Source organism: Anthonomus grandis, chromosome 13 (assembly GCF_022605725.1).
Source record: "Anthonomus grandis grandis chromosome 13, icAntGran1.3, whole genome shotgun sequence".
NCBI classification, from domain to species: Eukaryota; Metazoa; Arthropoda; class Insecta; order Coleoptera; family Curculionidae; genus Anthonomus; species Anthonomus grandis.
This window is the reverse complement of record NC_065558.1, coordinates 13804661-13828846: the sequence shown is the minus strand read 5'-3', so window position 1 is coordinate 13828846 and position 24186 is coordinate 13804661. Positions and strand designations below refer to the sequence as shown.

The following is a 24186-nucleotide window of genomic DNA, read 5'->3' as shown; positions in this document are numbered from 1 at the left end:
GGATTAAGATCGGGTGACTGGGATGGCCATTTTAAAACTGGTATTTTTTCTTCTTTGAAAAATTGCTTCATAATTTTGGAGGAATGCTTCGGGTTATTATCTTGCTGGAATTAGAATATCAATGATAAATTGTCCTCAACATAGGGCAACATAACATCTCTGAGAATATCCCTGTACATAAACCTGTCCATTATGCCCTCTATGCGATGTAACGGGCCTATTCCATAACCTGAGAAGCAACTCCAAACCATCACTGATCCATCCCCATGCTTAACTGCGGGTTTTGTGTACTTGGGATTCAAACGCTGGCCAGAAGGACGTCTAACATATTGAATTCCATTGGAATTAAACAAATTAAACTTCGATTCGTCGCTCCAGCAAACACGTTTCCATTCATGCTTTGTCCAGTGTATATGCTGACGGGCAAATTCCAATCGGGCTAAGCGATTCTTTTTTGAAAGCAATGGTTTTTTTGCTGGTCTACGTGCATATAGATTCTATTCTATCAACTTTCGTCTTACAGTCCTTGAGGACACATAAATCCCTAGAGCCTGTAATTCCATCTGAATTTGACGAGAAGTCATGAAAGGGTTATTCTGGCTAATTTGTTTTAATTTGCGTACAGCTCTAATGTCAATTTTTTTTGGTCGACCGGATTTATTTTTTGGCTCTAATGATCCTGTCATATCTTTTGATAATTGCCCAAAAAGCTTTTCTTTTAACATCAAATCTACGAGCAATATCAATTTGATATGCATTAATAATGCGTTGTCTTAAATCAAGAGAGAATCTAATTCCGCGTGGCATGTTGCACCTTGAGTTAAAGAGAAGCAATACTATACTAATTTTATTTTATAAATATCTAGACAAAAAAATAATTCCAAAATTGTTTTTGTCTATCTACTTTTGACCAGCTATATCTATATTATTGCTTTATCTGATAGCAAGCAAAATATTTAACTGAAATTTATTGGTATCTTTTTGTAGACCGCCTTACAAATAACTATAATTTAAAATCTAGGGGACCTGTGGGTAAATCTTTAAACAATTATATGAAAATAATACTTTTTCTATCTACTTTTGGCCACATCGGTACTGTATATTTATCACACATGAATAATAATAAATAATTGTACTATCTATATATTTCGATTATTAGTATTATATTTCATTGAAACCCACTTAATAAACATTTGTTTACAAAATTTAGCAGATACCTGTGAGATTAATCAGCTATTTAATCAATCATTAAATATCTTACATAAGAAATATGGCTGCAATATTACACATCGAATTTCAGTGATATATGTATATCGTATTTGTGACGGTTATTAAATATTGTAAAAGTATTCCAGGTGCAACATAGGTGCAAATAAAGTTAACAGTATATACGCAAAATTGCAGATGAAATATTAAAATATAAATTCAAATTAAATATTGCGGGAATTTTATATAAACAATATTAGAGCAATAGTTTGCTTGCAACACAGACGCAACATTACACTAGTAATTCACTGATATATTGCATTTTCAACAATAATAAAATATTGCAACAGTATTACATTTACTACATATATGCATTATTAACTTTGCAATGTTTGTGCAATATTGAATTTGCTATGTTATTTGTTCACTATTGTAGTAATAAACATATTATATTATATTTGTTATATTTGAAATGCAATGTCACTGTAATCTCGTAACAATATTGCAGAAGTAATATACAGTCAGTCAAAATGAAACTCGTACACCATTAAAAATATACAGGAAAAAAAACATAAAAAAGAGATTAATATTTTGTTGGTAGTCCTTTATTTTTTATAACATCTGCCAAACGATTGGGCATTGATCGCACCAATTTTTCACAATATTCTATATGATATTTTAGACCATTCTTCTTGAATCACTACTTTTAATTGCTCTTTGTTTGAAATTTCATGGTTTCTTATAGCAACTTTCAAATGTGATCATAAGTTTTCCATGACATTAATATCTGGACTTTGCGGTGGAGTTTTAGTACTTTTGGACAGTTATGGAGCAACCAATTCTTTACTTTCTGTGCCCCATGCTTTGGATCATTGTCCTGGTAGAATTTAAATTTTCTTTTCAATTCGGAATTTTCGGGCGCTTGCCTTTAAATTCTGCTTAAGTATGTCCAAATACATGTTCTGATCCATTATACCCTCTATAAAATGTAGATTTCCAGGACCTGTAGCTGACATACATCCCCAGACCATGACGGAACCACCTCCGTGCTTTACTGTGCTTAACCTCTTGATTTTATTTACCTTACTGATCCAAGGTTTTCTTCGAGCCACTCTACTATGAATATTATTTTTTTTTAGAAAATTTCTGACTGTTTGAGGATTAACTGTTTTTGCGTAAATATTTCTCAATTTCTTTTGCTAACTTCGGTGCAGATATTTTCGGGTTTTCCGCAACTTTCCTGAGGATCCAACGTTCGTCGTACGAATTAAACATTTTTCGAGGGCTTTTCCTTACTTTATTTGATATTCTATTTTCACTTTTATAACGGTCCACAACTCCTTGCACGGTAGAGTGCGGCCTACAAACCATTTTGGAAATTTGTCGCAATGATTTTCCATCTTTCCAATGTTGTATAATTAATTTGCGTTCTACAACGCTTATTTGTCCACGCTGACGCCTCATATGGTAAAAGAAGGACAAAAAATTAATTAAACTCAATTAAAAATTACACAGGAGTGTTAAAAGTAACAAATGCTCTTAATACCAAGTGCTAACTATAAATAATATTAATGTTATTGTAAAGTAAATATGATGTACGGGTTTCATTTTGACCATAACATTTTATGCTCAGCACGCATTCTTTGCATATTTTTGTTCAACAACTTTAACATTTCATGCTGATTGCAGATATATATAGTTGGAAATATTTTGCACGTTATTTGTACAGAATGTTAAAGAAACCTTAGGTGTACGAGTTTCATTTTGACTGACTGTATCAAAAGAATTATTGCTGCAATATTTCTGCAATATAACATGCCGATAGGGAAACAACATTATTCAAATTTTTTGGGAAAATAAAATCATGATCCGAATGGACCAGTCAATTTGAAAGGGCCTGACTATAAAAACTCAATTTTAAAAATTGAATAAGAATAGCTAAAAACACATCAGTAACTATGTTTTCACTGAAGGTTTTTTCAATATCGGGCCACTTTCTTGATACAACCGGTATAGTCAATATACTTGTAAACGTTTTTTTTTTAATAAATCTTTAATACTAGGGCAGCTCAACACGCTTACCCGGAAGCGTTACCTCTAACCCGCGGCTTTACCCAACCAATCAAAGTCAGCTACGCATTCAGCTGTAACCGGTTTTACGCGCAGCTCGCCAGCAAAGAACAAGAACTGGCGAAACTTATGGAAGACTTACAAATATCTTGCCAAACCAGCGATCCTATTTCAGAAGTGAAAATCGGTAAATGACCCGACGTTTGACTTAATCACGGCATTCACGCACGTTTCTTTTAAGGTCTTCCATGTTGCGCTCCTTTCGAAATGGATCAGTTATGGTACCGAAGCGAAATCGTCGCTGTCGTGGACGCAGAAACGGTCAAAGTCAGGTACATTGACTATGGTAACGAGGAAGCCGTTCCAATAGCAAATCTGAGAATGGTGGAGGGAGAATTGGTAACAAAAGTGCCAAGTTAACCCTATATTTTTTTAATGGTAAATTTTTAGTTAACTGTTTTGCGGCCCCAGGCAATTGAATGCTGCCTAACCGGTTATCAGAATATGGAACCAGATGAAACCAGAGATGCCTGTTTAGAGGAACTCATTCTGGAACAGACGTTTACTATGAAAGTAACTGAAATGATTGGAAAAAAGGTACGACTTTGTCATTGCTATTAAATATGCGGTCAGTTTAGATATTTAGTCTCTAATTTTTTTCTTAGTTATTTTAATAGTCATTTCATTTCAATTCAAATAATATATGGCTTACCCTAATTCATCTATAATTTAAAATTCAGTATTTAAACAAAACTATTCTGATGTCAAAAAACGTGCATTCTAAAATTAGTTGTTTATCTACAGGACGCTCACATAAAGTATGGCATTAGGGTGTGTTTTTATTTTTTTTAACGAAAGTATGCTCTTATTATATAAGAACCATTTAATAATATTGCTGTATCTTTTTTGTAGTTTTAGTTCAAACTACAAAAATTTGGTTTTGACTTTAAATTGAGACGATTGGTTTTGCTAGAATTTCTAAATATTTAAACTTCTATTATTGTATGTAGGTATGTCTTAAACTAATACACCGCCCCGGAAAATTTATTTCTTAAATTCCAACATACCCATTCATTCACATGCACCAAAAATTCATACCTTGCCTTATTGAAAAAACCAACAAGGAACATGTTTGTATTTTTTAACCTTGTAAGTAGGATAAACTGCAACTTTATAATGTAAATTAAAATTTAACTCTAAATCTCAACTGAGGAAAAAATGTTTATTTGTTGTTTTTCTACAGAATAACATTAATAAGGCTTTTGCCCTTATTAAATGTAAAAACTAAGGTTTAAACCTGTTTGGTTTAATAATAATTTAAGGGAACAAGGAAGAACTTTTAAATTTTGTGTCTGAGTTAGCTAAACAAAGAGATTGCAATTTTATTACCGACTTAAAAAATTAACTAAGGCATACATCATAGTAACTTAAAGAAAACTAAATCTGAAGAATATGACCCTTACCTAAAAACTAAAAAGTACAGTCCAAAATCCATCTGGGGCATAGCCTGTATAATTTCCAACCTTGTAAAAGATAAAGAGAACTCAGTTAATGAATTTTTACCTCATGATTTCAAGAACTTTTTGTCGAATATAGCCTCTAAAATTATAAATAGGTTACCACATTTTAAAGAATACAGAGCTAATCTGCACGCCTGAGATAATAAATTCACATTTACCGAAATATCTAACATATTGAGCTGCGTGACCTAATCAAATTATTAAAAACCAAAAACAGTCGTCATTTTTATGGAATGAATATTAAGTTGATTAAGCATATTGTGAATATCGTTATATATCCGTTTTCCCAATGTCCTTAAAATCTCTAGAGTTGCACCTATTTATAAAAAAAGACCTTTGCAATGACCTATATTACTAGTATCTATTTTCTCGAAAATCTTTGGAAAAGCCCCTAAAATCTAGAACTACAGTTTTCTTTGACTCCAATGATTTTTTAAGTAATAAACAGTTTGGTTTTAGAAGTGCTAAATCAACAAGAATGGCAATTAATCACTTTCTAGAAATAGTAGTACAATTCACATTTTAAGGTTTGAGCAAAGCTTTTTATTGTGTATCCTTTAAAACCTTTGCTTTATCTCCAAAAATTGAAATTGAAATGTTAATATTAATATTTCAATTTCATATTGATAATTTTTCGAGCTCTAGCATAAAATTAATAGAATCATGTCTTTCTGGCAGATATAAGGTGGTTCATTTGAATGGCTTGCAATCTGATTTTACAAAATTAAAATTTGGTGTTCTCCAAGGATCAGTGCTGAGACCTCTACTTTTTTTTGATATATATATATATATATATATATATATATATATATATATATATATACACTACCGCTCAAAAATGATTTGCCCACCATGTATTCTTTTTAATATTTTAAATTAGATACAAAAATCTTATCTTTATACCTATATTTAGATTGTATCTCTTTTGTAAATTGCACATATGCTTAAAAAGCATACCTATCAACTATGATTCGTTGAAAAACACAAAGTATTTAAAAATAGTCAAATAGTCAAAAATAGGCAAATCACAAACAATGTAGTGAAAATATGCACTTCTTCTAAAAAACTAATCTGTTTACAGCTCGTTTCCGATGAAATTTGAAACATTTAAAGGTGTTTAGTCTTCAAGAATTGATTTTGTGTAACATTGGTAAATAATTTCGCTTGCTTATTGACGATTGTCACCGTTTCTTTGCTGGTTTTTCAACATTCTTTACAATGGCTAAAACAAAAGAGTTATTGGTAGAAACAAAAGGTATTATCATTGGACTTCATAAAGCTGGAAAGACTAAGCGTCAAATTTCGACGGATTTGGGAATTCCAAGGCGGACTGTCGATTATAATGTTAGGAAATTCACCAGAGAAGGGATTATTAGCAACAAACCTTGATCGGGAAGGCCAAAGGCAACAAGTTCAAAGGAGGATTTAAATATTATAATTACAAGCAAACGCAATAGACGCCTTACCGCCCCTGAAATCACAGCAAAAATCAACAAGGAGCGTAAAAAAGTGGTCAGTGTTTCGACAGTAAAACGGCGGCTTTATAATGCTGGTCTTAAAGGACGTTTAGTTGTATCAAAACCGCTACTGAAGGATGTTAATAAGAAGAAAAGACTTGAGTGGGCCCAATCACACAAAGAATGGACCATTGATGACTGGAAAAAAAGTTCTCTGGAGTGACGAGTCGAAATTCGAGGTTTTTGGAACGAAGAGGCGAGTTTTTGTTCGCCGTTATGCCAATGAAAGGGTCCCTGAGAACTGTACGGTGGCCTCAGTTAAACACGGTGGTGGTTCGGTGATGGTGTGGGGTTGTTTCGGAGGATCTGCAGTGGGAGATCTAATTAGAATATAGGAAATTCTTCGAAAAGAGTTTTAGTTAAATTAAATATGAATTCAGGTAAAGACCAGTTATCTTTCTTGGGATAAAAATTGACAAACTTTTATGGGATGCATATGTCAATTATATATGCCATGGAATCTCATCTGGAACTTTTGCATTTCGGAGCATGCATCTAATGTTAGCCTTATTTTCTCCCTTTAGAGAAAGTCCATCACGATCCTCGAAAACTAGAACTATAGGATCCGAGTGTAGAATGCATTTTTCAAGACTGAATATTTTAACTGTCTTTTTTTCTATATTTATTGTTGTCTATTGCAAGTCAGTACTAATATTAATAACTATGAAACTTTTGAAGATGTACATTCATATTTTAGTAGAAACCACACTGGCTTTTGGCCAATACTGTATATTCATTGACTGTGTAAGCTTTTGTATTGACACCAATAAAGTTCTTTGGCTTTTTTGTAGACACAGCTAAAAATTACAGAGGTAGTAATAATGCTTCTAACTTTAATTTAAAATTTTCTAGCCCTCCAATCTCAGAGATAGTTCATTTCTTTGTTACTCGAATCTTCAAATTTCGATTGAAGTAATTTTTTGGAAAAAAAAAACACTGATTATCTGAACATGTTTAAAAAAATATAAACTTTTGCTAAATTTCTTTAAAAGTAATTTCTGAGAAACCTTTTTGATATAGAACTCGCCGAAAAGATACGGCAATATTACTAAGTGGTTTATATGCAGCGAAAAAACAATCTAAGAATATAATTTGATAATGTCTCAGACGAAATAAAAAATAATTTGAGGGTAAATTAAAATCAGTACACAAGTTTAAATAACTGCCAAGTAAAAAATAGTAGTAAGAAATACGTAATATTAACTTAATACTTCTATATAGTAATTATTACTTTGCGGTAACTCTGATGATAGCTGATACCGCTTAGCGACCTGACCTAATTACCTTTACAACGTCATTACTATAAAGTAGAAAATATTGGTTGGTGGGACGATTAAATGGGAACTTTTAAGTAAGCGCGATTACAAAGTTAAATTTCAGGTTCTTGCGACTACATAGGAACATCAAAATATTACCACGCAGTAATACACTTTGAAGTAATATTATCAGTAACAAGACCGAAATAGTTACCCTTATTTCTTCTTTAAAGAAATATATTTACCACCTTGGCTATTAAAGCAAATTGCCTTTAAGTAATTATTTCTACTATGCAGTAAAATATACTTTATAGTAGCATTCTTTTGAAATAATTTACTTATTCCTAAGTCATTTTTACTTTGAAGTAACAAAAGAAACTTCTTGGTAACTCTAACAACAATTCGCCATATTTTTTTAAATTATTTGACTCCATTTTGTGAAAAGGTATTGCACGATTTTATGAATTTGCTAAAATCGGAATACTTTTACATTTTATGCATTTTTTATTAAATTATAGATTTCTTATATTCATAGGAGTAAAGAGGAGTGAAAAAAATTATCTACCTTCTCTAAAAAATTAAATTTAAATATTTAGACTTGGTATATTTTTTTGTTAAAAGTCATTATTTTAATGAGGCGTTCTTTATTTTCGTCCTATATTGCCTATGTTTAACAGTAAAATTTGCTTCGTTTACATTTTTCCACTCCGGTAAGCGATATTATCAGCTATATTAAATACAATATGAAGTAGATTAACCCCGATACAACGCCATCACTTAGAATAAAGACGGACATGTAAAATTATTTGTGTTGACAGAGAAAGAGAATCAAAATGTTTGCATAATATTGTCTCAGTAACTTCTTAGTAACTAGCACTGCACAATTACTACTTTATGACATCCCGAAAACCACTATGGAACGTTAAAAAGAAGTTCCCGGGATGATAGAATTACGTATTTGCTACAGCAAAATCATTCCCAATTTTGGTAAAAAAGTGGTAACAGAACGGTGCCTAAACGGTTCCCGCGAGTAGTAACCACAACTTTAAAGTATTCTTTATAGTCGCGATTGCGTAGCTGTTGCCAAAAATGCTAGTTGGGTTATCATTGTTTCTGTTCGCTTACTTAATTTGGATGTGTCTATTCTCATGATAGGTAGGAAAAATTATTCCTGTAATTAGTAAATAATGTAAATTATATTGTAAATTATGTGCTATTCACTTTATTATATGGTAACTTCTTTTTAAATCAAGCAATATGGAAGAATGCTTATGTGAATGTTCTTTTTGTGCTTACGGTTTTCCATTAGCTCAATTTCTAGCTTGGTAGATGTTAACAGGTTCCAATTTGGATTAAGAAATTGGAGCATTCCAATGTGAGTTTTTGCGAACTCTGTAGATAGCAAACAAGTTTTAGAATACACTTTTTTTTTTGAGAAATCTTAATTTATTTCAATTATAAAAAATAAAACCACAATGGAGGACATATGTAATATGTATATGTGCTGGTTTATTTGACTTATATTATGGCATGATTTTGTTTAAAAGCCGTTTTATTTGGTTACAAATAAGTTAATTATTCTACATAACTTATAGGCTCTAGTGGAATTGTACGATATGAACAACTACAACGTGGCATCGTTGCTTTTGGACAAATTAGCCACTGCCAAAAGTCAAGTTACTCCGACGATGTTGGTGCAGGCGGGAAATACTTTGGAACACAGAAAATCCGCAGATTTGTCTGGCGATGCGAGATCGACGTCTCAAAGGAAACCAGCCAGGTCAGTAATTAAAATTACAATTGCATTTTTTAAATAAATTTCCTGGTCGTGTTATATTTTTATGTTTGGTTTGCAAGCTGCGTTGGGTTATCTTGGAGACTAAAGGAGTATCTTAGACCGTAAGTCGGAATTCGTCGGATATACAGTGCATTTTATTTTTGCTATAAACTTTTAAATGCTTAATATTGATAGAAGCATTAATCATTTTAGTTTTGCTAAATTGAATTAAAAAAAAACTCGTTTCTCTTCAGTAAGTAAGGTGTAAGGTCTGTTAGTTAAAATGGTCACAGATTGCATTGTATTTACTAAGTAACTTTTCAAAAGGTCTAAAACTTTGCATCCTAGGCCACATTTCTCTAGTTTGCCTGTAAGTATGTCGTGCGACACCGTATCAAAGGCCTTAGAAAAGTCGACAAAGATGCATAGGTTGCATTTGTTTGAATTTAGAGCGTAAGTTATTTGCGTTGTTATGTTAATTATTGCATCTTGAATTGACTTTTCTTTATAAAACTATACTGCTTCTTAGAAAGAGCAGCAAGTTAATAATTCTTTTAATACTTTTTCAAATATTTTTGAAAATACACAAAGCAATGATCTGGTATAAAATTTGTTATTTGGTCTTTCTCTTAAAGTTTAATTTTTACAATTTTAAGACAGTCGAGAAAGCAGCCATTTTGAAAACACGTGCCTATTAAAAAAGCCAGTGGTTTAGTTATCTAATTTTTTATTTTTTTATAGTCTTAATTTTAGTTTTTCAAAGAGTTTATAGCAGAAAATATTCTACTTTTTTCCTCAACTGCAGTACGTATTTTATTCTATCTGTATAAGTTTTCTTAAAGTAATTTTACATTTAATAGTTATTCCAAAAAAAAAAATACAGAATTTTTGTTTTTAGGGTTTATTTGTATTTTCTCTTTATAGAGTTAATTTTAGTCTTTCAGCGTGTTGATAAATTTGTATTAAATTATAGTTTATTAACCACCAAACACCAAAAAATCAGAGTTAGATCATGATAGATCCGCTGCTGTATTCCAAAAGTATGAATTTAAAATTTCGGGGATATTCCAGGAAAGCCGAAGACCGCCTACCTAAACCAAAATATTTCCTTAAAAAACATATTTTTTCAATTTTGAAGAAACTTGGTTTAATTTTAAATACATAAATTTTTCCAGATTAGCCATTTTAGTATCACCGCCTCTGTATTATTAAAAATACCCCAAGGATAAATTCCTGAAATATTCCTGCTATGTATTTATGTTATAATACATACAGTGATCGCCTAAAGTTCCGCATAAATTCGATAAAAATTAGAGACATGATTTTTTGAGAAAACGTTCGGACCCGTCGATTTTTATTTTAAGTTGCGCATTATTTTATACAAAATTTTTGTATACAGGGTGGAACAAAAAAAAAGATATGACGTCATCGGTCATTTTTTTAAATGGAATGCTATATTTTTAATTGCTTTTATGAAATATAGGCGAAATTCCAAGCGAGTTTCGTATAACACACCTTATCTCAAAACTCAACTGTTTCCGAAATATTTACATTTAAATAACGACAAAACAAATAAGTACGTCTATTTACAAATTAAGGTAAAATCGAGCATAAAAATCATGTTACAAACTCTGCCAATTGTTTCTATTTCCATGGTTGCACTTGTAAAGAATCTCTATTTTCGAATGTCACTGTCAGCTCGAAAATTAATAGTTTTTATCAGAATAAATTATCGCTAATTTAAGCGAAATCGAGTACGGGGATCGAGTGCGCACGCAAAAAGAAGAAAGTGAACTGTTTAATGCCAAATACCCAAACCATCCTATTTCTCAGTCAACAGTTAGTAGAATAGAGCACAAATTCATAACTTCAGGTCATGTTAGGGATTTGCCAAGATCAGGTCGTCCAAAAATTTCTGAAGAAACAAAATTAAACGTTCTGCTCTCCGTCGAAGAAAATACAAACAATGCAACTTCAAAAATTTCAGTTGATAATAATATAGCCGGAACGTCAGTAAGACGCATCTTAAAAGCAAATGAATACCACCCTTATAAAATTAGACTAATACACGAAATAAATGAAGACGATCCTGATCGAAGAAACCAATTTTGCGCGCAAATGATGAACATTTGCAATAATAACCGTCAGTTTGTGTTACGAGTTTTGTTTTCGGATGAAGCAACTTTTTGTTTAAACGGTGTCGTAAATCGGCAAAATTGTCAGTACTGGTCAGTGTCAAATCCACACTGGGCAACTGATGCTCATAAACAGTACCGTAAATCTATTAATGTTTGGGCTGGTATCGTGGAAAATAAAGTAATAGGGCCATACTTTTTCGAAGAAAACTTAACAGGACAACGCTATTTCAATTTTCTTCAAGAAGATCTTATCCCTGCTTAGGCTGCCCTATACCCAGACGAACAAGACCCTGCTGTCCCGACAGATAATTTGTGGTTTCAGCAAGACGGCGCACCGCCACATTTCTTTCGAGATGTCCGTATTTACTGGAATACAGGAAGATGGATAGGACGAAGAGGGCCAATAGAGTGGCCGGCCAGGTCATCAGACCTAAATCCTTGCGACTATTTTCTATGGGGGTACCTGAAAAGTAAAGTTTATATTGAGAAGCCAATCAACGTAGAAGATTTGGAACATAGAATTAGATACGAAATTAGACGTATATCACCCGAAATAATTGATAGTGTTTTACATGAGTTTGTAAACCGTCTTGCTTTCTGCCAAGAAGTAAATGGGGATCAGTTTGAACACTTGATACATTAATAAGAGTTTTCACAGTGAAATAATGCGCAACTTAAAATAAAAATCGACGGGTCCGAGCGTTTTCTCAAAAAAATCATGTCTTTAATTTTTTTTCGAATTTTTGCGGAACTTTAGACGGTCACTGTATACATTTTAACGGAACCAAACCTTATAAAAGTGAAGACAATTAAAACCAAAGAAAGCGTTACTTAGATCCATTTATGTTATGCATTTAATAATTATTACTATATAATTGACTAAGTCACTCTAGATTAAACTCTTTGTCATTGATATTGTAGAAAAGTTTTAAGTATTATGTATTCCATTTTTGGACGTAGATCTCCTTCATATGTGTCCATTTATTTTTATTCTGTGCTTTCCTTATGCATGCCAGATCTGCCGTGAATTTTATATCGCCTCTCCAGTTTTTTTTCCAGCATCTAAATCATCACTTCCGTTCAATTCAAGAAAATACATAGTGCCTTCTAGACTTTCTATTTCTTCAACTTGTGCATTACAAGTAAAATCTGTATTGTTAAAATAAGTAACTCATTGTGCATTACATAAAGGTATTCTGCATAAGTTTTTTCTAAGTACAATAATGCCTATCAAGCTCATAACATATATCTGTTTTGTTCAGAACTAGTTTGGTTTGTTCAGTTTTAATGTTATTAATCGTTGCTCCAGTTTTAATTTTTTGACATATTGAGTCTACAACCTTCCAAAGTTCAGCTGACAAATTTCTATTTTATTCTATTTGCTTTTGAAAAAAACTCTTTCAGACATCTTATTTTTTTACAAATATTATAATTAGTTTTTAGGTCGTTCTCTACAGATTTTCACTCATATTTAATGAGTTGACTATATAAACGATGTTTCTCCTGTATTCAGTTTAAAAGTCCTTTGCTCATCCATTCCTTTTTAAAATTATTTTTGTTCTTGCCATTAAAATATATAATTGTACTTGAATTTTTATTTACTAAATTATTTATTCCCTTTACAAACAAACAGCCTAATTTTTGTCTATCTCACTGCAAGCATCTAACCATGTGTCTTCTTTAATATAATTTTTTTAACAAACTGAAAAAAAACGTTTGTGCCTTTGGTATTGTCATTTTATTTATATAAGAGACGCAATTTAAGGCAGCATGAAGATTCTGGTATTCTTCAGCGTACTCCGAGCCACTAAATAAATTTATAACAATATCTTCAACTAGTATGTGGAAACTATTATTTTTTTGCTAATTAAATAGCCATGTAAGCTCTTACGAAAATAACTCTTTTTCTTTGCTAAAGTTCTCCAAATTTTGTCTTCTTTAATAATTGTCTTTTTTTTAACACTTTATTTCGTTTCATCCCTAAGGCTTGCATACTTTTTCTCTTTGCTGTTTTTCATGCTGTTATATTCAATATGGATGTTGAAAGGAGAACAATTGCTGAGAAAAGGTTTTTTTAATACCAATTTTTTAGTTAAATGGGCCATTATAACGAATAGAAAGTTAGGAGGAAAATAGGATATTCTTTTCGGTACCTTCAGTTGCGCGAACGCTATAGTAAATTATTATGAATCATATAATCAAGTACTTTAGTTGTCTCAAAGTGATAAAGTAAAAATCATTACCTTGACATTTGATGTTTTTCTGACATTTCGCCCTGTGTTTCACTTTCAGGGTGAAGGAATTTAAAGGTCTCTTGTCCGTAAAATATCTGTATGTTGAAACACTAAACAGGTTAAATGTAGGCTGATTCATGGCCACCTGTAAATATTTATGAGGTGTATATAACGAAATGGATATTTAAATCGCTTAATTCTGCTTTATTATTGAGATACATTTTTGTGTTTTAGTAAAAACTTATTCATTCTATAATTATTTAATGGCTTGATGAATTTTTTACACCAATATTCTTAGCAGTTTCACAATGAGCAGTTTCACAGCAAATTCACAAATGAGGGTTTTTAATAGAGAAACACCCTGGTCATCAAAATCGGGTGTTTTTGGCTTATTTAATACTACCAGGTTTATGGATTTATTAAATTATAATAATAACATATATTTCAAAGTAAATAGTTTATTAACGCCTAGGTATAAGACACACACCTGTGTATTGAGTATCCTTGTTAAATTTAGTGTACTTTTTTTCGGAAGTTGTGTATCAATTCAATATCCCATTATTATAATAATCATTAGATAAAGATTGAAAAGGCACATATTTATATTTATTACAAAATTTTTTATATTTCAGCCTATTTTTTTATTTGTTTGCGAGGTGAATAAAACAATTTAATCTTATGTCTTTAAATTAATTGGAATGTTTAAATTACCTCTAACAATGCGCATATTTATTTTACAAAACAACATGGAATAATTGTTATGATATTTAATATTGAAAAAAGCAATTGTTTTGAAAGGTCCGACATCAAGTATTAATATTTAATTTCACACTAATGTTTTTTCACAAAAATATTTCAGGTTTCAAAAATTACTTTTTGAAACCTGAAATATGTGGCTATTGTGTGTCTGATTTTATTGCAAAATAATAGAAAAAACACCAAGTCGAGGTCTCATTAAACATTTATATAATTTTTAAAAAGCCACAAGTGTTTCGCTTCTATCGGAGCATCATCAGGCCTAGACTTATACCTACACAGAACACATTACAACTAACAACATATATAATATAGGTTTAGGCCTGATGATGCTCCGATAGCAGCAAAACATATCTAGCTTTTTAAAAATTATATTTATGTTTAATGAGACCCTGACTTGGAGTTTTTACTTTTGTTTTGTTTTTTGTGTGCTCTCTTGGCGAAAAAATGTATTTGTACACGCCTTTGTGTCAAAACGTATAAAAACTATATTTGTCTTTTCGAAATAAATAGCTCAAGCATCATCTGAAATTTCCTACCAGAAACTGCTTAAAACATTTTTTATAATTTCTCATAAGTTAAATTATTGAAAAGAAGCGTTTTGATTGATACTATATTATTAAAGGGGTAAAAACAAATAGCAATATTCAAATTGAATTAACTTTGCTTTTAACGAGGGTAGAGCAATTTAATTTGGGTGAAAGGAGTCAATTTTGCACATTTTTAGTAGAACTTTAAATACATAAAACTACACTTTGAAATATATGACAATGCTTTTGATGATAGTTACAGTATTACATAATGACTAGATGGATAAATACAAATACTTCCCATATCTTAAAATTCTTAATCAAAAACTTATTATCATGGGTGACTTTAATGTTCCTCTATATGGTATAAATGAATTTGATACCATTGCACTGATTGACTCTTTTTTAAATATTCTGGGCCTAAAACAATTAAACATTGTAAAAAATATTATGGGGCCACATTGGACTTGGTAATTTCAAATATCGATTGCGAAATCTCTGAAACAAGCAGACCCCTATCAAGAGTCGATCATTATCACTCCCCCTTATTTATCAATATTGACAATTTAATTACGGAAAAATCGTTTCCTTTTGGTTTGTGCAAAACTGCTCCTAAGGCGTTTAAATTTCGTAAGGCAAATTTTCCTCTTCTATATGAATTAATCTTGAATATCGATTGGAAGCAATTGTTTGAATGCACAGACGTTAACAAAGCCTGTGGCATTTTGTATAACTTAATTAATAATGTTTTTAAAACCACTGTACCATTAAAAATAAATCGGAAACGAAGATATCCCCCTTGGTACACTTCTGAAATCATTCGCTTAATTGAAAATAAAGAATTAGCTTACAAAAAATATAAAAAACACAAAACTAACTATTACTGTAAAATATTTCGAAATGCTAGACTAACTCTTTAAACACTACTTGATAGTACATTTCTAAATTATTTACGTCAATTACAAAATAATATCCACGCTGACAGTTCTCAGTTTTGGACATACATACAGATGAAGAAGGGTGACTCCAGAATACCAGGTGTGGTGAAAGATGGCACTAATGAGTTCTCGGATCCCAAGTCAATAGTCGAGGCTTTTGCTAATTTCTTCCAGAGCGTTTTAATTGATTCAGATGCAAGCAACTTTGTTCCTCATACTTTACTGCATAATCCTGTTCATGAGTCCGATATAATCGAATCCAAAAAACTCAAAAACAGATTAACATGTGGTACTGATTCTATTCCAAGCTTTTTAGTTAAGGACTGCGTTACACCTTTAGCGAAACCATTAGCTCACATTTTTAACTTTTCCATTCAAACAGGTTCGTTTCCGTCTTGTTGGAAGATCGCGCGAGTTATTCCAGTTTTTAAAAAGGGCGACAAGTCAGAACTTAGCAACTATAGACCGATATTAATTCTACGCAATTTTTCTAAGCTTTTTGAAATTTGTATGCACAAACAATTACACGCACAAGTAAGTACACGAATATCGCCCGATCAACATGGTTTTATGGCACGAAGATCATGTATCACTAATTTATGTTGTCTTTCCGAATACATATGTCAAGCCCTAAACAACAGAAGTCAAGTGGATGTTCTGTACGTGGATTTTCAGAAGGCTTTCGATCAAGTAGTTATCACTATTTTATTGATAAAACTTTATTATCTGGGTTACTCTAAAAATGTATTAAAATTATTTTCTTTGTACCTTCTAGACCGAATGCAGTTTGTCGAAATCGACGGTTTTCGCTCCAATCAATACATCGTAAGATCTGGTGTCCCACAGGGCGCAAACTTGGGACCGCTTCTTTTTTTTTTGTTTTTTTATCAATGACCTTGCACTGAATATTTTATCTGTTAAACTGCTTTTTGCAGACGATTTAAAAATTTATAGAAAAATAAAAACCATATCTTTTCTCAATTTATCAAAGTGTTTTCAGGTAACTCTTTGTAGAAACAAACATTTTATTGAGCATAATTATGAAATACAAAATTTTCCTTTGACTAGGTGTCGTGAAATTGGGTGTTACTTTTGACCAAAATTTCAACTGTAAAAATCATATTCATAATACAGTTATAGCAGCATTCAGATCTCTGGGTTTTATAATTAGAAATTGTCGCAATTTTGATGAAGTTAGGGTGGTGCAGTTCTTATATTGCTCATTTGTTCGCTCCAAGCTTGAGTACGCTTCAATTATATGCCATGCAGTATATCAGGTGGAGATTGATAAAATTGAGTCAATTCAGCGTCAATTTTTAAAATATTTAATGTACAAGACCGATGGTGTTTATCCAGCAACAGGAACATGTCAAGATATAATGCTTGTACGTTTTCACATGAAAGCCTTAGCCGACCGCCGTGTGGTAGCGGCCGTGGTCTTTTTATATAAGTTAGTTAATTATAAAATCGACTGTAGCTCATTGTTAAATCAAATTTACTTTGTTGTTCCCAGATTAAACTCTAGAAACTCTCCAACGTTTCAGTGTAATAGAGCAATAAATAACATTTTTAGAAGGTCGTCGATTTATTATGTGTAATATAATATTAAATACTATTATTTAATACTCTTTGTAACCACAACTTGGACCTCCTTGTTGCTTCAATGTCTTTCTTAGTAGGATTTTTTAATCAATAATCTTAAATATTGAATTTCTCTTAGAGATTTTGTAGGTGGGTAATGCTTTGAGTAAATGTATGTTTTCTAAAATTTTTATTAGCCTATAAGCCTCTTCCATAACATTTTTCTTTAGCTTAATATTATATTGTATTATTTAATTTTAAACCTTAAACCTGTCTAAAATCTAATTAAAATCTTTCAGGCAAAACGAAGTAAATTCCAACCAGGCAACGTCACCTGATGGCTCATGGAGACAACAAAATAAAGGATTTGAGTAAGTGATTTTGCCCCAATAAAATGCTTTTCTTTAAGAGCTTCTTTGTCAGCCGTAACGATAGAAATGACCGATACAACAAAGACAGAGGTCAGCAGGGAGGCATTAAAGACAGACTAGATAGAATAAAGGGGGATTATAAAAGCGGAGATAATCGGAACAACAACTGGAATAGGACTGAAAGTAAGTTTGTAGGTTTTATAAACAAAAATTAAACACAAAGTTACAGTTTTTGTTTTTTCCGTATATTGTACAAAAAACAAATCTTAAATCTATACCTACATAGTTCACATTACAATTAAAGTCGAACCATAAAAGCTAAGTAAGGCTTACAACTTAAAAGTAAATTAAAAGTAAATTAAATTTGTTGTAGATGGATTCCAAAATTCTCCTTCAATAAGCAGTCCAGTTAACGAAGGCGCACCCTCGCCTGCAGATCCCGGTTGGGGCGACGATTCTCCCTCTCCAGTTCATCATAACAGTTTCGACAATAGAAAACCCAGAGATAATAAGTTCGGAGATCGAAGGGATAATCGGGAAGAGGGTTATAAGAAGAGGTAACAAATATGTTATTTAATATTAATTTTTGAAGTCCTATGTAGTGATGGGAGAATCGAATGATTTTCGATGTCGCGGCTCTCGATATCGCAAATGTTGCAATTAACGATCGTTTCTTCGACAGTGCGCTTTAGATTTTGTGGCTCGAGTTTATTCGAATTTATTATTTTGAAGTTAAAAATTTTCGATAACCGATTTTAATAATAAATCACAGACTACATATTAACAGTTTTCTATAATTTAAGATAGGCTTATAATATAAGAACTGAAGTAAAGAATATTAGTGTATGCTCTCCGAAAATTTTTAGTTTAACTGGACAAAAGTCGATTTTTGGATAAAAGTGTTGATCGGTATATTTTGTCGTGAATCGGGAAAAAAGCCTTGTTTGATTGTGTGTAGTCTAAAATCGGGCAATCAATTCTGCTAGGCGACGTTTTATCGGTTTTCAATTTTTATATGGTAATAGGTAATTTATATCTTATTACTATATTAAGTAGTATTTTCGTCTAAATATCATTATTTATTTTTATTAGTTATAATTTTAGATTATGAATTATTTGTCTTCAAAAAAGTAGTTCATTTTTCTCAAAGAGACCTCTTAATAATAAAAATTCAGTGATTGGAGGGACACAAAGTCAATGGTCAATGGATTGCACGTGTCTTGCTCTAAGGCATTATCAGATCGGTAAAACTACTCGTTTTATACCACAAACATTTAAGTTAAAATAAAAAATAAATATATAAAAAATATTGCTGACGTTCACATTATATCTGGTTTCAAAACTAAATAAAAAAAATGGGTGATCATCAGACTCAGTTCAGTCAAAGTTTACTGAATAAAATACAAGCTGCTTCACTCAGCGAAAAACCTTTTATATTTCGATCTCAAAGGCAGGCCGCCGAGCTCCTCGCCGACTGGGAACTAGCAAAAAATGTAAAGGGGAGTTCTGGTAAAAAATAGCTATTATTTTACGAGTTTCGTCTAATTCGAACTGTAGGGGAAGACGGAGCACGATTTTATAATAACTTTATTATCTGGCATAAAATTATTATTTATGTACCTTTCCCTAGTATGTACCTACTTGGGAAAAATATGTAAATTGATAATTTGTTTTCATAGCCACCAAACTAAATAAATTTTACATTATCAAAGTTTAAGTAATTGAAGAACTAAATGGTTAATTTTTTTTTGTTAATAATTAGGTACTTAGGTATCTTATTAACGGTTGTTTTGGTACGACTGGTTTCATTAGGATTTATTTTTAAATCAAAGTCAAAAGTTTGTGTGAAAAGATGCATATATTACTGTTACTAAACTTAACAACTAAAGATAGACATAACTACTAAGTAATGACATGTTTGAATTTTAAATGATTGATTACTACACTTTTTGACGTTTTTGTTATTTTGTCAGACTAATAATAGCATTACTTAAGACATTATAAGTAATAAACGTAATGTTTCATTCATAACCAGCACAAAAATGTGGAATTTTATTGTTTTAAAATTAGTAATTTTTAAATTTTTGTTTGGTTTGTTGCCAGTGGGGTAGAGCTTATGCACTAGTGCAAATAATAATTTAATAATTGACAAATTTGTAATTTTCATCTTGCCTCCCTTACAAATCGGGTTAGGATTGTGTACTGTACAAATAATTTTCTATATCTATACGTGTTGTTTTCGTCGCTCTTGTGCAATTTTAAATAGAGGCGAAAAATGTCATTACATAATTAATTAACCTTAATATTTTTCATGTGACGACGCTGGTGGTAAAAATACAAAAGTTTTGCTGTCTCAACGTAAACAAATAAACTTACCGATGAAACGTTAAATTTGGATTTTAATGCTCTACTCTCTTTACTACACAAGAATGCACCATGATCTTTTATTTTGGCATTAATTTTCTCCAAAAAAGTACGAAACCAACAAAAAAACTGGTAAAACACACTCTAAACACAAAATACGCCCTTAAACTTAATAATTTAAAGCGTTTATTTCCTTTAATTCCTTGGCAACATCCCTCGGGATTCATTCATTTATAATTTTTGACAGAACTCGAAAAATAGTAAAACGTGCGTAAGACTGTAGCGCAACGTTGCCGAAGTGACTAAATTTTTTAATGCTCCAAGATATTTTTGTTTTGACTGCTGCTTTTATTAATATTTTTGCTTTTAAATTAAGTCGATTTTTCTATGAATTTTATTAATTTTTGGTTAGTTTTTTTTCATTATAAGCTCGGTTATGTTTCCGACTCAAATAACCTTTAAAAGGTAATACATTTACTAAATTAAATATTTTTACAGACTTAAAAAGCGGATAAATAGCTTTGGCAAAAGTGCAATATTGTAAAAAAAGGACAAAAGATTGAGAGGAAAATATATTTTGCCATTATAAATTGTAAACAATGTAGTCTGTTAAGCTGGATTTATACAGACAAATAAAGTAAAATAAGAAATAAAATAAAAATGAAATAAGAGTTAAATGTACAAAAGTTCCATAACGCATTTATATAGCAAAATAATATAAGAATAAAATAAGAAGTTGACCAAAATCCAACTTTCATATTTTATTTTATGTGAAAACATAAAATAAAATTAGTTTCACTGTATGATTTAAAATGACAAAATTTAGTTTCGTCTTCACCTAACGTATTAGAATTCCTAAAGCTTATACATACATCGCAAGAATGTTTTTCTAAACATTTCCTTAAAAAATATCCTGTAACATAAACTAAAGCGTTACCTTCAGGGGTCTTAAGATTCTGATAATCTTTTGTTAATACTTTAAGTAAGGTGTTTGGAGGGTTAGGTTGAATTTTAAAATCAATACAAGTATGCAATGCTACTGCAACAGAGTGACTAAATATCTGTGTCGCTAATTTAACCTTCATTTTCTGAAATTTATTTGGAAAAATGTCCACTGAGTCCACCCGGTACAACTAGTAATAAAACGCTCGCACATCAAAACGATTTAAACTCTACTCACTGTGTAACCCAACAGATTCGATTGTTGGAGCGTCGCCCGGCAAATGAAGTGAGGGGCGGTGAATAGGTAATTCGGCGCGTGGAGCCCAGTGAAGCAACTTGTATTTTATTCAGTAAACTTTGGTTCAGTTTTCAAAGTATGGTTGACCTTTTTAAGATTATTTTTGCTGAACCATTAAAAATGTTATTTAATTTGTCAATAAAAACAAATACATTTCTAAATTTATGAAAACAAGTAGAAATATGCTCTGTGCTTAAAAAAGGTGATTCAGTACGTATTTTTCTTCTTAAGTTGTATAAGTAAAAGTAAGTTGTATAGTTGTCAAACGGTTCACTTTTTCATGAAAAATTCTACCACTTAATGGTATAATTTTGTTCTAATGATCCCTAAACCACGTTAGTAATGCGTTTTCAATTTCTGGATGACAAGATTTACGATCCTTTTTATTTTTTAACTACTTCGATTCAAAACTGTCGTATTTTGTCTCGAGTTTTCCATATGGTGGATATTGTAGAATATGGAACTTTAAATCTCTACTTAAGACATTACTAGTAACATTTTGCAGTATCTAATTATTAATTAATCTAATTATCTAATCTATTTATCAGTATCGAAATTATAGCAGACTGTTCTTCAATTGTAAATTGTAATTGTCTTGTATGTTGCGCCATAACTTTAATAAAAATTAAATAAATTAAACGTATCAACTTAATAAAAACACGTATTGTTAAATCGACTGCTTATTCTGAACCTGAACTCAAATTGTACCATCAAATTAAGACTCGTTTAATTAGTGATTAACGGCTCCTTTTTGGAGTCGCTATTATCGCAAGAATTAGCCAAAAAAAGTCTCAGATGTCGATCTCATAGCCGAATCTGTCTTTACAGCCGCGTAATTTATCATACAAAATGTATAGTAAAATCGAGAAATTATTGGCAAATTCCGTCGTTACAATCCGAGCATCATTACGTTCGCTATAAATGAAATCCATTATACTTTACTAAAGTTTTTGCTTACAATTTGATGTAAAGGTTCAATAAAATTGTTGTATCTACCACTTCCAAATTCATCGCGTGTTTTATTAATTTTAATTTTGGACAGTCTTATATTTTAATAAATAGTTACATCACATTCTTAAACCTAGCCTACTGCATTCAAAATTACGTAATGGCAATATAAAATCTTATGACGAACGCACTTGATCCGACCCAAATTGTTTCGATAGCGATTATTCGCTCATATCTCGTTTTCTCGCTTAACAAATCAAGACCGAGTTACTGCTTCCGATTATTTATTAGTATTCGAACATTTGTTTTTAAATAGCCCGTTAACTAGTCCTATGATTACTTAGTAAAAGGTTTGAGACATTTGTTGAGTCGCTTCTTTATGATGCAGAATTCCGAATGTCACATGAGAACACTTTTTAGATGAGGGCAATTTTATTTAAAATGTCATTAAAACTTTAATAAAACGGTGTGTGCAAGATTTATTTATGCACTAAATACGTGATATTCTTTTAATTTTTTTGCATTCAATTGATGTTAACATGAGAAACTTTAAAAAAATATATTTCTTATTTTCATTTTAACTAAAATGACATTGATTGTCTTTCTAGACAATGATATCAAAGGATTTTATACTAAACAGTTCTTAAATTGGCTTAAATGTCACAAATATTATAAAGAGTCACAAAACCCAGCAAATATCTTCAACAATTCCCAAAACATCGATAAAACATATTATGATAATGCCCCAGTTTAATCATATTATGAATTTTAATGGCGATTACTCTTATTGCGACGTTAACGCGTAATATTATACCTTGTATTCTTTGTACTACTTGTTAACTCTTGAATTTTTAACAGTCTGCATTATACGAAAAAAGCCAAAATACTTATATTGGGATTTGTTTGCATGTTGTCTAAGTAACACCCTTGAGTATATTATCGACTTTAAAAAAAAATTGTAATTTTTACATAAATATATTATTCCTTTATAAACACCCTCCGAAAGTCTGGGTCTTGGTTAAAAAAATATGTAAAAAATTATTTTCGAAATACAGTGCATTCACGATAAAAGCAACAAATTTTTTTTAAATTCAGGTGTTTTTTCTTCTTTTACTTTTCCAACACGTCGACTAGCATTGTCACCGCGCGTTTTTTGCAATAAAAGTTTTCTATAGAGAGTACCTCAAGTAGAAACTTTGGCGTAAACATTCATTTCTTTTAAATGAAACACCTTGTATATCACGATATTTTAAAATTTTATGATATATTCTGAATACTTTTTCTTTAGTATACCATATGCCTAACATCAGGGGTTTATCAAATTTGATGTAATAGACTAATGAAACATGCGACAATGAATGAACTGATGTTCAATTTGTTGTCGATTTAAATCAATGCATTTTTAAAGTCAGTAAATAACTTCCAATTGCACATTCTCAATCACTTGCCGGTCAATTAGTCTAATTTCTTGTCCAATTCTTTGTTTTAAATCATCAACATTATTCGGTCTATTCACATAAATTTTGGACTGAATGAATGAAGTTATATCTGGTGACCTTGATGGCCACTCAATCAAAGAGGACCTCTATGCATGAAAAGCTCTAATTACTTCCTAAGAAATCGCATTAAAAATTAATGTTTACGTCATTTTTTTTCTGCCTTTTGTAAAATTTAACCCTGTGCAAGAATGGCAGCAAGTGTAATATACCATGCAAGAAAGGAGTATTTTGTCATGCAGAC

The 24186-nt window shown here is 31.2% G+C and overlaps 1 protein-coding gene across 2 annotated transcripts in view; it reads left to right on the top strand.

The window, feature by feature from the left end:
* The window catches only part of LOC126743598 (maternal protein tudor-like), a 99133-nt gene that overhangs the window by 14715 nt on the left and 60232 nt on the right, over positions 1–24186 (top strand). For both annotated transcript variants that reach the window (XM_050450765.1, XM_050450764.1), the window contains exons 6-12: positions 3270–3463; positions 3518–3675; positions 3727–3873; positions 9165–9349; positions 17823–17894; positions 17947–18077; positions 18268–18451. In XM_050450765.1, coding sequence (XP_050306722.1) covers positions 3270–3463; positions 3518–3675; positions 3727–3873; positions 9165–9349; positions 17823–17894; positions 17947–18077; positions 18268–18451 — 1071 coding nt within the window. The remainder of the gene's footprint in view (positions 1–3269; positions 3464–3517; positions 3676–3726; positions 3874–9164; positions 9350–17822; positions 17895–17946; positions 18078–18267; positions 18452–24186) is intronic.